General features: G+C 35.4%; 1 protein-coding gene across 4 annotated transcripts in view; it reads left to right on the forward strand.

The window, feature by feature from the left end:
• Positions 1-15165, forward strand: part of CACUL1 (CDK2 associated cullin domain 1) — an 81002-nt gene that overhangs the window by 57931 nt on the left and 7906 nt on the right. For 2 of the 4 annotated variants that reach the window (XM_077877462.1, XM_077877463.1), the window contains exons 5-7: positions 1355-1457; positions 7279-7368; positions 10745-10883. In XM_077877462.1, the coding sequence (XP_077733588.1) occupies positions 1355-1457; positions 7279-7368; positions 10745-10883 (332 nt within the window). The remainder of the gene's footprint in view (positions 1-1354; positions 1458-7278; positions 7369-10744; positions 10884-15165) is intronic. The other 2 variants (XM_077877464.1, XM_077877461.1) reach the window with 1 other exon arrangement.

Raw genomic sequence — 15165 nt, forward strand, 5'->3', positions numbered from 1 at the left:
ATACTAATCTTCAAAATGATTTATTCTCCATAAAGTAAACTTTGCTGAAAAGACAAAACAGAACATTGAAAGAAATCTGTACTATCAGCAGGGGACTGTTACTTAAATCATTTGTGGGAAATATTTACAGTAGAAAAATAAGCAGTTAAAGGTAATGACATGTACATATGTTTAGAGAGAAATCTTCTCCAAATACATTAGGTGAAAAAGCAAAATGCAAAGCAATATGTGATATTTCTTCATAGCAAGTGTTTTTTTTTTTCTTTATTAGGGGGAAAAAAGGCATATCCATATACATGCCAGCAGCATTTTAGAAAGATATAAAAGTTTTCCCAGCCGAATGGGACTTTTAGGAATGCAACAGAGGGTCTGCTGTGGGAGACTGGTTTTTATTGAATGGTTTTATTTTGTTGCTATGTGCATGTTATTTTTATAATTTTCACAATGTGTTAAAGAATTAAGAGAATCAGTGAATAACTTGTTAACGTTGTTTTTATTTTCCACATCTATACATTGAGTTAACATTTAAACATGAACAAAATCTTGACTTGCCAGTCATTCTGATAGGGATGCTTTTGGCTACAAAAAACAGAACCCCTATTCAAAGTGATTTAAGTAAATAGGGAAAAGTATTAATCTCTTGTAATAAAACCCCACAAACACGGCAGTCTCTAGTGTTGGTTGAATCCCATGGTTCAATAGTGTTACTAGGGACTCAGGTTCTTTCTTGTCTCCTTGATGTACACAACATCAGTTTTATCTTGTTCTCATGGCCATGAGTATTAAGATTCTTTGCACTGAAGCTTAGGCTTCTCTCAATCTGATTGCTCTATGTTGGGTCATGTGTCTGCTTTTGAACCAAAGACCATTCCTAAGAATGCTATAAGCTGAATAACTTAGACTAATCAGTGAAGTGGATTGTATGTTGAGTCAACCAGTGCATGTCTACTGCCTGCTCTCAGCCTAGATTATTGATAAATGGAGTACCTTTTATTAGCGTTTCCTGTTGTTGCTTTTTGATGGTGATGTAGTCTTTTTAAACGGCGTATTATGTGCCTGTCACACACTGTGGTCCATTGGCCTCTACATTTCTGTTTAGTTAATGTTGAGTGTCTTCCTTTGTTCTTTTGGAGGTGTATGGTTCATAGCATTTTATCTTTATGTGCTTTAAGCCCATGCCAGAAAGACAGAACTGATAGTAGCAGAGCTTTTGTTTTTTGATACTGAGTTTTTATGTTTTAATTGATACCTTTATGAATTGTTTCCTAAAGTAATTTATTTTTTAAGTGCTTCAGCTCATTAAATCATTTCCCCCTAATTTAAGCACTAAAAAATAATTTATTTTCTTTTTCAGAATAAGTTTTACATCGAAACCAAGCTTAACAGAGACCTAAAAGATGACCTTATAAAGCTGTTTACGGAACATGTTGCAGAAAAGCACATTTACAGCCTAATGCGTAAGTAATTCAACCCTTGGGGATGAGATAACTAGCAATGATCTTTTTGATTTTTGATCAGAGAATTCATGTACAGTCCAGTGTTGACATCTTCTGAATCATATAGTAAGAGGTGTTGAATTCCAGTTCTCTAGAAACCCAGAGGAATTGAAAATGTGACTTGAAGTCCCCCAGAGAGCTGGGAGCAACTTAGCCAGGTCATAGGACAATGCCTTTATATCTGGCCTGATACTTCCTTTTTTTCCTCCATGACAATGGGGGAAATATTATTAAGGGATTCACCCCTAACTTTGTTACTGGTAATTCTAGAAGGAGTACAATGTTGTATCTTTGAAATGGTAGCACAGAACTCTCTGATTTTTACTCTCTGGTGTAAAATCCCTTCTCTTTTCTGACTATCATTTATTAACTATGTCTTAGGCAAGCTTCTCAGCCTCAGGAGTTTTTTTCTATGAATTGGGATTTGTAAAAGGTTTAACATAGTAACGTAGATTTGTAAGTAAGCAGATAAAAATTCAGTTAGTTTTTCTTTTCCCATTATTCTTGGGCCCTCTACCCCCTCATTTATCCTACCTTTCCTAAAAGAGTATACCTCTCTAGTGGAGTTAGGAAGTCCCTACAACCTAATGTCTCACTCAAGCATCTTTTAAAAGTTCATATTTTATGTGACATATCATTGAAGTTATTTTTTAGAATTTGGCACATACTTGAATTTATATTTTTATTTATTTTTTGCTTTTCTAATTGTCATAATTAGTTTCTACCACAGTGAACTTTTACCAGAATTTACAGAAGAATTGTTCTAAGCTTGACCATAAACTTTTTTTTATTTTTGAGTTTAAATTAAGAGAAGGAATTATTAAACATTGGTCCAGTATTTTAAAAAGGCCAAGTTTTCAAATAATGTGGTAGATGAAGGTAATGTTTATTTCATCATTATCTTCCCAACAGATTTTTTTTTTCAAGATTTTATTTATTCATGAGAGACACAGAGGGAGAGGCAGGGTTCCTGCAGGGAGCCCAGTACAGGACTTGATCCCAGGACCCCAGGATCACACCCTGAACTGAAGGCAGACAGACATTCAACCACTGAGCCACCCAGGCATCCGCATTAAGGATTTTAAAATCAGAATAGAGACCAAAATCTTGGGAGCATGACTTTTTTAAAAAAAGCTGGACAGATATTTATAAACATCTTTAAACATAATCTCATGAGATTTTCCAGCTGTTAATAACCTCTTAAGTATTATCTCTGATGTTGACATGGTCTTTGCTTTCATTGTAAGATAGAACACAGCATTTTGAAGTCTTCCCTATTAAAATTCTTTAGAGGAATGACACAATTTCTCTAAAGTACAAAAGCTTTAATTTTCTCTGTGAATATGTTTTTATATTTGTCATTAATTTGGAAATCAGTTTTATTGGGCATATGCAAAGAGAATATTCAAAGAGAATATAGTAGTCCAAATCTGGCAAGAGAAATCTCTCTTCTGATCCATGTGAGCTTTCCATAGATTCATGGTCATTTTATGAGATCACACCCTGTGAAGTCTCCATATAAAGGCCTCTCCACATAAAGTCAGGAAAAAAATGAATTTTTTTTTCCTTTTAAACCTTGAATTAATTTGTACTTTATTTTCTTAAAAAAAGTAATCCTCTTCTTGTTTATTACATAGTTTGATTTTCACTCAAAAATATACTTAAAGGTAGATACACCTTTCTCTTCCATGTAAACTGTTAAGTTCTTTAAGCTTTTTAATTTTTTTTTTTTTTTTTTTTTTTTTGGAGTAGGCTCCACTCCCAGCATGGAGCCCAATGCAGGGCTTGAACTCATGACCCCAAGATCAAGACCTGAGCTGAGATCAAGAGTTGGACACGACTGAGCCACCCAGGCACTCCAAAACTTTTGTAAATTGTATAAAACTGAGCCTATCGCATATTTACTGAGCAATTACCAGGCAATCCTTTAAAGTAAGAGATTCAGACAGTGACCCCTGGCTTCATTGGTTTGGCCTCTGTAACAAGGGATATTCTTAAGTGTTTAGTAATGCTATGTAGATGGTCTTCAAGAAGATTTTTAAAAAATGCATATATTCACTGCTTATTATGTTAGTGGGACCTGTTCTAGATACTTTACGGATACTAACATTTATTTCTCATAACTCTAAGGTATAGTAATCATTACTTCCATTTTAAAGATGGAGAAGTTGAGGCATCAAAAGATTAATATTAATTAAATTGGAAAAACACAGCTTATGAAGAATTGATTTCTTGTCTCTAGTTGTGCATTTTCCTATACTTGTCCCTCCCTCATGCCAACAAAACAACTACACTCCAAATCTGTATTCTAAATTCTGATCAGTTAATTTCCTTTTGTGGCTTTAGATACACTTGAAAATGCTGGTGTTTCATTTTATTATTAACTCTATTAAACTACCCCAAAACATAGTTTTCTTTTCTTTTTTTAAAAAGATTTATTTATTTTTTCATGAGAGACACAGAGAGAGAGAGGCAGAGACACAGACACAGGAAGAGGGGGGAGAAGCAGGCTCCATGCAGGGAGCCTGATGCGGAATTTGATCCCGGGACTCCAGGACCACGCCCTGGGCCAAAGGCAGGCGCTAAACCGCTGACCCACCAAGGGATCCCCAAAACATAGTTTTTTTTTATAAAGTCTTTCATTTTGCTCACAGATCTGCAATCTGGGCAGGGCTTGGTAGGTAGGGCACTTTATCTCCTCTGTACTCTGCATTGGTGGATGTGATTCACCCAGGGGTTGGGGACTTTGAAGATGACTTACTTGTATGACTAGCGAGTTATAGTGGCTGCAGTTTTTCCTCTCTTGTGTTTCACTCAGAGCAAGTGTCCCAAGGTAGAGGAAATGGAGTCAGCCAGTTCTTTAAGTCCTCGGCCTGGAAACTGGCAGTGTCACTTTTACTGTGTTCTGTTAGGCAGGTAGTTCTAGAGCTCAGATTCCAGGTGAGTGGATGTGGACACACCTCTCCATGGGAGGCCTTCTGAAAGAATTTAGGGACCTGGTTTTACAACAAAGCAAAATGAACACCCTCTCTGGTAAATACCCTGGTTTTTTTTTTTTGTTTTTTGTTTTTTGTTTTTAATGCCCTGTTTTAAGAATTGTTTTGTGAATGAAGACAGTGACTTCTTGCTGCAAATAAAAGCTGTTTTCTGCCATCTTTCTGTATACATGTGCTTACAAAATAAAACAGCTTCTACTTTTGGCTGGTAGTAAAATTGTTTTCCTTTGAAAGTAATTTTTACTTTGCATTAAACTTTGAAAACAGAAATATTAGGATCTCCATTAGCCAGGGCATCTGTAGTATTTCTATATTGATGATTCAGAATAAATATGACAAAATGGGCCAGTTAATGGTAGAAGTTTCTTGAGAAAATGTAATATATTGAGTTGTAGTAGAAGATTTATAGTATACTTTGACAGAGGGCTTTAAAAACTTCTGCAATTATCAGTTATTATCCTTAGATTCTGCCTTTTAGTTCAGACCCTTGTAGTTTGAACTTCTTGGAAGTCAAAAATATTTTTAATTTTAGTTTTGATTTTAAGAATTCTCAAAACAGAAGAGAAGGTCTTTGGTAAGTTGATAACTCTGAGGAGTAATTGAAAGAGTTGAGGAACTTGGTTCTGGTTCCAGTTCAGCTATTAAGAAGCTGTGTGACTTTTAGGACAGCACTTAATCTCTCTAGACTGCAATGTCATGAACTGTAAAGAAAGAGATTAGTCCTGGAAGTTCACTAAAGCCCTATTCTAGTTTTAAAACTGTTAACTTAAAATTGACAGTCAGTGGAATTGTTGGAGGATCTTTTTTTTTTTTTTTTTTTTTAATTATGTGATTTTGGGGAGAAAACTGTTACACTAAGATGACACCTTACTGGTACCTGTTACATATACGATCTGTATTTCAGTGATGGCATGGTAAACTAGAAAGAATATAGAATTTAGAGTGAAACACAGGTTCTCAGACCTCTCTGCTACTTGATAGCTCTGTAACTTTGGATGAATTATGCAGTGTTTTTAATTTTCTTTTTAGCCTCAGTTTCCTTATCTGTTAAAAAGAAAGTAGATGATAATTAAGCTTGTGAGAAAGTAAATCCTAAGTCAAGTTTATGAGAATTATACTTGTAAAGTACATAGCACCTATTAAATCCTCAAGAAATAATTTTCTTCCTGGTCTCAAGCTGCTGTCTTACCCCACCCCCAGATTCTCTTCTTTTTCCTTAAAAGAGGAAACCAACTAGAAAATCTCCTAAACACTATTCTCCTAAAAATAATTTAGGTGGAGAAGATTTTAGTGAACTGTTAGACCTTCTCAATTCTGTAGTTATTTGTTATTGAATGTAATTCTTTTTATGAATACATCTCAAATTAATTTTAATGTATTTTATGTATAATTTAATCTGTGAATGCATCATTTTTTCATTTACAAATATATATTTGATTACATATTAAATGTGTGATTGAATGTGAAGTTTTAGTGGAAATAAAGCTTACGAAGGCCAAAACAATTGGTCAAAAAGTAGAAAAATGAATTAATAGAAATAGAGCCTACGTGTGTGGCACATGTTGAAATTAGAGGTAACCTTGATTTGAAGAGACTCCCATACCCTAAAATTTAAAATTGCAATTTTTAAACATTACATTCTAAAACATGATTTTCTGTAGTGCTTAACATTTGTCATCCTTAAAATTTATCTGTGCCATTCAGAGTTATTACTGTCTACTGCTGATATAATCAGAAGGATACACTTGAACAATACACCTCTGGCTTTCATCATATAAATTCAAATGTAACTCCCATTTTACGTTGCTGATATAATCAGAAGGATACACTTGAACAATACACCTCTGGCTTTCATCATGTAAATTCAAATGTAACTCCCATTTTACGTTTGAAAATTATAAAATCATTGCTGGCCAAGTGAGGAGGCGTTTTCATTTTCGAAAAGGCAAAGAAGCCTGGCTTAGAATAAAATTATGCTAAGTCTTACGGGTTTGGGGGGTGGTAAATTGCAGGTGGTCTTTGAGAGAGAAAGTAAAAATGAACTCTTTGGAATTAGTGTTATCTGTTGTATCCACTAAGATGATGAAATACATTCATATCTGTTAATGATGTTATCTAGAGGAATTATTCCTATTTATTTAAAAATGTTTTAATAAAATTTTTGTTGGAGAGGATAACCTAAAAGAAAGCTGTGACTCTTGGTGTGGTCAGTTGGGGTCACGTGGTTGTGAGAGTCAGTAAAGTGAGGAAGAGCCAGACAACGTCTTGCCTTTACATTTAGGAAGGAAGAAGTATGTGTAGCTGTAGCATTTGGGAATGTGAGTTTCTGACACCTATTGCAGTTACTTAAATTACCAATAATGTGTGTTTCAGAAAAATCCCAAGGGGTTCAAATATGGTGATTTGGGGAAAGAGAAATGATTGGGGATTTAGAGAACATTTTATTTTCCAAATGTAAATCTTCTGACTCATGAACTTAATGGGAAGCACTTTCACTCACTTGCTAAGTATAACACTGCTTTCCAAAAGCTTATTTTCAGAACCTCCATGAATTGAATTATCTCCATTAGTGCTCCAACAGACCTGCATATATTTGCTTGTTAGATTGAGCTTTAGTGCATTGGATTTTTTAAAAAAATTCTTAGGGTATAGACTTGGTTAGTCCTTTGGGACTGTTCTGTTCTTGGACGTGTTTGCCTCTTGTCTTTGGAAGAAATAATAATAGAGAAACCTTGACAATCAGTGTGTTCTGTCACTTTATAACCCATTTTCTCTTCTTCTTTCAGCTTTACTTTTAGAAGCCCAGTCAACACCATTTCAGGTCACACCTTCAACTATGGCAAATATTGTGAAAGGCCTGTACACTCTCAGACCAGGTAAACAGTCATCATTTCTTTTGGGCTTGGACTTATTTGTTTATGACAGCTCCAGGCTTATCCAAGAGGGCAGTGTTTCCGTATGTGTTTTTTGAGACCTAATGGCAATTGGATTTGTTAGAACAAAAAAAATTGAGTAGATACTACACTCATCATTGTCAAATGTAAACTCCAGACTCACCCGGAATTCTTTCTGTATTTTGAAAACCAACTAGTTTAGGAAATACAAGAAATAATTGGTAGCAGACATTTAGGATAAAATTGAATCTCATGTCTAGTGTTAATTAATCTCTGTCCTTTTTGCTGTGGAGTTTCTCCTTCATCTATACCCAACACTCCAGATACACATAGACATATATTGCCATGACTACATCTTCCTAGGCCTGTTTTGTAACTGGCAAGGCATCGAGAAGTGTTGGAAAAATTAGTCATTTTATAAGTATATTGTGAGGAGGAGAATAGCAGAGCCAAAAATCAAAGATTACTACATTTAAAGGCATGATTTGTAAATTATCTTAATGTATCTGTCTTAGAATTTAAAAAAGCCATTGTGAATTTAAAGGAAAGTACCTTCTTTCCCAGGCTACTTTAAGCAGTTAGGGTCTTCTAGAATATCCAGATGTAATGTTAACTTGAATATGCATCAGGTCTTCCTCTCTTCTTCATAACTTCATAAACAAGTTTTTCTTAGTAATTACCTATATAAATAGCAAAAATATTTTATTACACGTGTCCAATAAACTGATGTTTCTAGTTTCTCACAGTTTTGCGTTCATTTTACTAAATGTGATGAAAATGGCTCATGAATTTTTAAGTGCTAGGTTGTGAATGATCTTATTTTTTAATTTTGGAAGGCATCCAAGTACAGTATGACAAATTTCTAAATTCTGTCTCCCAAGTAGGTGGCTTTATCAGCTCAAGTAGGCAGCTTTATCAGCTCTGGTTTTTATCATAAATAACAAAATTGCAGAATAAAACTAATCACTAAAGGTAGAAAAACTTACAGATACATATTTATCCAAATGCTGTTTTATCCAGATTTAAGCTCTTGTAATAGGATTCTTACTACTTGTGAGAATTCTGTATTTGAGAGTTGTCCTTTTGAAAAGGAGAATTTTATCAGAGACTAACCTTTTGCTGCCCTAGGCATTTTCTGAGGTACTATTAAACATATTTTGACATTTACGTGTCTTGCTAGTACCCATTGTGTTCCTGGTTTGTTAAAGTAGTTTTATTCACCTGACAGATAAAGGTTAGAATATTATAAAAGTTGAATTTTAAATGTAAAAGTTATGTTCATTGCAGTGGTTCTCAAGTGCTGGTCTTTGTATAATGAACGCATCTGAATCACCCAGGAAAGTTTTTAAAACTAATTCCTGGGCCCTAATCCTTGGAGATTCTTATGACTATTAGGATTTTTGGTGTGTTTCCGTCTGATCTTATCTTTAGAAGCTTAATTTAGAAACAGTGCCAGCTGTCCCATCCTGCCCTTCTTTGTTTAATACACACACTTTTCTTTGATTTCTTCATCTTTATTTTATTTTATTTTTTATTTTTTATTTTTTATTTTTTTTTCTTCTTCATCTTTATTTTAATGATTGCCTGGAGTTTCGTAAAATGGCAGATCAGTTTGACTCCTGCCACCTCTCACTGACAGATCAGTGGTTCTCCAGGACACTGAATGGAGACTCTAAAGGTACATTTGAATTGAGTTGGAAGGAGGGACACTATTGAGAACAGTTTGCCTTGAGTTTATACAAGACGTGAGTGGATTGGCTCTGGTATTTTTTTTTGTGTGGTACTTGTTTTTTTGTTGTTTTGTTTTGGTCATGTCTAACTTTTCTGTTGGACATTTTTTATTTAACCGATGACCCAACATTGCACAGCATTAAACATGTTTTTTTTTTTTTTTCCAGATTTAGAATTATTTACTCAAATTTTAAAGTGAGTTCACTGGATTAAATCTAGATTGACATTTTATGGTTTTTGATTCATACAACTAAGACGTTTTCCAAAAGGGAAAATTTGAAAGGGTAGGATTAAAACAATCGAAAATGGGTAACAATGCTAAATTAGGACCAGCAACAGGGAAGTAGAGTGCTAGTTTTAGCATGCCCTTGATACAGGTGGGTGTTATTTATATTTAATGTTCATGGAATAAGGGGAAGAGAGTGTTTATTTTACCTTGAGTTCTGAATATTAAGGCTATTATTCTGGTTTTTTTTCTTATATATTATTAGTCCTGTCTTTCACTCATTTATAAAGTGGTCTTACTGATTTATAAAAATGCTTTATAAAAAGGGTACTGACTCACCTATGTCACATATGATGCCTATGTTTTCCTTCATCTTCTCTTTGCCTTTTTTTGTTTTGATAGCTGAATGTTTATTTTTCTGTAGTATTCTCTTGATATTTTATCTTTTTCTTAATAGTTAGATAACCATTTTGATTCTCTTTTAATACAGTAGATATTTAATTTGCTATAATTTAATGTGGGCCAAAATAGGTTTTTATTTCAAAAAAACTGGTTATCTTTCAGCCCACTTATTACGTGTTCAAACCTCATTCCCCATTTTTGTGGTACTTCTTCTGTATGTCTGCTTATTGACCTGTACTATTATGTATTCTTGAGTCAGTATACATGTATACATATGTGTATGTCTGTTTGTTTTTGTTTTTTGTAATGAAGTAAAGTTGATAAGCAATGTTATATTGGTTTCAGGTGTACAACATTGATTAGACAGTTCTGTCTGTATTACTCAGTCCTCACCACAATCAGCGTAGCTGCCATCTGTCACCATACTACTTTATTACAATATTATTTACTGTTTTCTGTGCTGTACTTTTCATCTCTGTGACTGTTTTAGAAGTGGAAGTGTGTACTTCTTAATCCCCTTTATCTATTTGGCTTATTCCTCCTCCGATCTCCCATCTGGCAACTACTAGTTCTCTGTATTTAAGAGTCGTTTTGTTTGTTTGTTTTATTTAATTAATGCTTATTGGGGCTCGTATTTCCACTAAGTCCTTGCCTCTTAAGTACCATCCGACTCAGAATTCTTTGGTTATCTCACTCATGTGTTTTCCCTCCCATATTTAGAATTTTCAGTAGGTCCGTTCACCAATTTTCAAGGGATTTTCATAAAGTTTTGAATCAGCAAAATGTAAAAATATCTGCTTTCTTTGTACTATAAATTCTTTTTTAGAAAGGATATTTAACCTGTTTATATTCCTTATAAGAATGGAATTGCACTAATTCCCCCCCCCCCATTTTAAGTTTGGTTTAATATTTATTCTTTCTGTGAATAAAAGAAAACTTTCCCTTTTTCATTTATTTTGTCTTTATGATTTCCTTAATGAATCTTTTCCTTCCCTCCAGAGTGGGTTCAGATGGCTCCAACTCTGTTTTCTAAATTTATTCCAAACATTCTCCCTCCGGCGGTGGAATCTGAACTTTCTGAATATGCTGCTGAAGATCAGAAACTTCAAAGAGAACTTATACAGAATGGTTTTACGAGGCAAGCTTTTTATTCCCCCCCCCCCCTTTTTGACAAAATATGTCCATTTCCTTAGTCCAGGGGTTAGGGCCAGGGTTCTTAGAATGGGAAAGAGCCACCAGGCAATCAAGGTGATGCTGCTGGGGGAGGTGGTTAGCTGCCTGTCTTTGGAAATGGTGAAGCTAGAATTTGGTTTTAATGGAAGCTGCTCTTCACTAAAAATGGATTTGGAAGAAAGGAGTTCTCATTGGGTGGTTAGTTAGGCTGGGAAGTCTACAAGCACTCTTCCAGTTGTGATCCTCTACATTAGTTCTCAATGTTTGGGAAAAGATTGGTGAAATTTTATGGTTAGTTATAATGTACTTTTATGACTGATCTTATTAGCAAATGACTAGTTGATGACTAAACTAGTAAAGCAGCTTTTTGATTCTGTTTTTCATATTTCTACTTTTGCCCCAAATTCTACTTATTTCTTCTTAAAAAAGTAGACTATCTCTTTAGATATGTTCAGAAAATTTGCCTTGCTTGCTTGGTTTTGACTGTGTGTGTGTGTGTGTGTGTGTGTGTATTTGGCTGACTTTTCTAAAATTTGCAATTCGGTATCCTAGCTGTATCCCAGAAAATCTTGCAAAGTATATATTTTCTTTTCTTTTTTTTTAAAAAAGATTTTATTTATTCATTTATTTATGAGAGACACAAAGAGAGAGAGAGGCAGAGACACAGGCAGAGGGAGAAGCAGGCTCCATGCAGGGAGCCCGACATGGGACTTGATCCCGGGTCTCCAGGATCACGCCCTAGGCCGAAGGTGGCGCTAAACCACTGAGCCACTTGTGCTGCCCACAAAGTGTATATTTTCAACTGAAATAGATTATGCTATGGGAAAACACCCAATTGTGTCACCAAATCATTGAAGGGTGCAGTAAGGCCTTTTATTTTCATAATCCTTACTCTTAGCGCTTTTACATATCTTCTCTTATTTGAATTCCTTACATTAAAGGAAGAAAGTTATGGAAAGTTTAGACACCTGAGTTTCTCCCTGAGGTATAAATTGTGATCACAAATAGTAGGCTGAACATTGACTTGCTTATCTGACTAGGGCTGTGGATGAACAATCTCTTTTATAGGTTCTGAGGTCAAGCTAAATCTCAGAGTATCAGTCTTGAGCAAGATCGTTTTTTATTGTCTCTAGTCTCAGCCCAGGTCAAGAAAGAAAGCAGAAAATCTCTTCTCTGCAGCCTTACGCCTTGGTATTTATTCCCATTTTGTCCTGGTGCCATCCGTATTCCTGTAAGAATGGGGGCACTGAGTAGTCCACGGGCATTTACCTACTCACTGGCAGCTCACATGGGAAAGACTCACGGAAGCTGTGTAGGTCCATCTAGTAGGCCTGACTTTCTTGGGTCAAGTTAAGGGAAGGCAAAGCCATAGAAAATACTGGAAAGTAGGCAGCTGATTTTTCTCCCTGAAGCCCAGTGTTAGGTGTTCTCTGATATTAGTTGCAGTATTTCTAATAGCAGAATTACTTTCATTCCAGACTGAGGCAGTTTAATGCCATAGTAATTTTACTTATTTTTGAAGTGCTGTTACATTCATGTGGTTCAAAAGTCATGATATAGAAAGTATACATTATGATTCTTTTCACTGCTGCTTTTTCATAGAAAGATACAAGCAGATACAATATATGTTCTTACTTGTACTCCTTCCTTACTCATTCTATTGTGTAGATAGAACTTTTTTTAACCAGTCCCCTGTGGATTGGCAACTTGAATTATTTCCTATCCTGCTGTGACAGAGAATGCTGGGATAAATACCCTGTAGGTGCATAATTTTGTACCCCTTGCAGGTCTGTCTAGAGAGTAAATTCCCATAAGTGAGATTGTTGAGTCAAGAGTAAATGTAGTTGTAACTTTGATTAATGTCACCAAATTGCTCTTCTACAGGGCATTATGCCAATTTGCACATCCAGTAGCAGTTTGGAAGTCCTCTCCATGGCCTTGCTGTAAGAGAATGTTACGCTTGTAGATTTTCACTGGTCTGGCAGGTGAAAAATAGTTTCTCAGAGTTGTTTTAATTTGCATTTCTTTTACTATGAATGAGGCTGAGAATATTATCAGCTTTGTATTTCTTTTTCTGTAAACTGCCTGTTTATGCCCTTTGCTCACTTTTCTGTTTGTTAGCCTTTTTTTTTCTTGAATTCTAGCCTTTTCTCTTGAATTTTCTAGCTGTGTCTGTGGTGAGAGATTGATTCTCTGGCCAAGATAAGATAGTTAATTTTCTCAGTTTGTCTATGACTTTGTTTATGGTTGTTTTTTTGTTTTATTTTAAGTCATGGAGAAGTTTTTTATTTTTGTGTAACTTTATCAGATTTTTTTCTTTAGGACTTAAGGATTTTGAATTATAGTTAAAAGTTTTTTCTTAATTAAATGCAAAATAATTTGAGTATACCTTTTATGGTTTTCTCTAGGCTTACCATAATGAAGTCTTTTATGCTTTTATTCATGTTTTTATTTGAATGTTTGCTTTTAATTTTAGAAGTGGGTTTATTGATGCCTTTAAAAAGTAAGCAGCCTTCCGAAAACTTATTTCTGTGAGGCAATATATGAAGATAGCTCTTGTGGATTTTTCTGAACACCTTGAATTCACCTTCCAGAACAGTGTGGAACTGTGTAAACATATCCAGAGATATTTTCCTAACCCTAATTTTGGAACTGGAAGAAGAGAACAGAGTGCAGGGCTGCATAGTGTATAGTAGTTCTTAAAATTTGCTTGGGATGAATGAGTAACTGACTCCATAAATAGGCTCGTGGAACATTGATACATGGCACCCTTCTGCCAAGGCCAGGTTGGTCATATTCAGGGAAGTACCTTGGATTTTTGGTGTAAATTGGAATTCTCTCACTGGAATTCTTTCATACAACTTCTGCCTGAAATTTAAACATTAGTATTCCTAGAGGTGATAAGGTTAAACTGTTTTTTTTTTTTTTAAAGATTTTATTTATTTATTCATAGACACAGAGAGAGAGAGAGAGAGGCAGAGACACAGGCAGAGGGAGAAGCAGGCTCCATGCAGGGAGCCTGATGTGGGACTTAATCCCTGGTCTCCAGGATCACACCCCAGACTGCAGGCGGCGCTAAACCGCTGTGCCACCGGGGCTGCCCTAAACTGTTTTATTGTATAAATCAAAATGGGCCATTTCTAGAATTTCTGAGTTAACAACATATTATACATTCACTGTGAGGATTAAAGTCTGTCGCACAAATTATTTAGGCGGGTACTTTGCACATTGTCGGTCCTGCCTTACCTGACATTCTAGGACTTAGTCCATTCCACTGCTGAGCTGGCCCAGAACTGTCAGAAAGGATGTGCACACACCATGTACTTAGCAGCCAAGAGAAAGTTGCCTGCACTTCCAGCTCTTGTGTAAGGGCCTTCCGTATTCGGCACTGCCAGACTTGATGCTGTCTTGATTATTTGACCAGGATTGTTTTGGAAGAAATGGTGCCCACTGATGCAGAAAACCATGAGAATATAGTACAGGCTATCTAACAAGAATTCTGTTATTGGCTCTCCCAATTGAGCATTTTATGGTTTATGTCTAACCAGTCACATGATTCCTGTTTAGCTTGGCAGACTGGTTTTTTTCATTTAAGACTGTGTTCTGTTTACGTATAGTCCTGAAAGGTAGCACCCAGCTTTGATGTAGATGGCACCGAATGTCTTCAGAGTGTTTTGAAATGATGTGAATGTTGTCAATTATATCCTTAGTTGCGGTTAATGGGCATTTGTCATTTGAACTGAAGTTTATGTGCAACATCTTTAGGTACATGGAAATATACTTACTTCTCAGCTAGAATTAACATATAAGCTAAAAGCAGTATTTTGTTATCAGTTACATGTGTAATTCAATTGATTATTGGAGGGCGGGGGAGGGCAAGTTGGTGTCTGAGATTACATTATGGAGGAAAGCTTGTTTGGGAACTTCTAACATGCATGCCCTCAGATGGAACATTCTCTTTCAAACCAGCCTATGGGCCTATTCAAAGCTTGTACCAAATAGCTTTTAAAGGCAAGTATTTTGCAGGGTAATTGCTACTTGGATTTCTGGAACAAAATAGAACTTTATAGGGATATTGTTATCTTTTAGCTTAGAGGGTCACTCTAGAATTGGCACTTTTTCATTAAGTAACAGGTCCGGTTTTGAGGGCAGCCATAGCTTTCCAGACTTGGGACATTAGGTCATATTTTTGGCAGTCTCTAGCTATATCATATTTATATTCTCTCTCTCCGTCTTCTGTTGTTTTC

The sequence above is a fragment of the Canis aureus genome, chromosome 29 (assembly GCF_053574225.1).
Source record: "Canis aureus isolate CA01 chromosome 29, VMU_Caureus_v.1.0, whole genome shotgun sequence".
Lineage (NCBI taxonomy): Eukaryota > Metazoa > Chordata > Mammalia > Carnivora > Canidae > Canis > Canis aureus.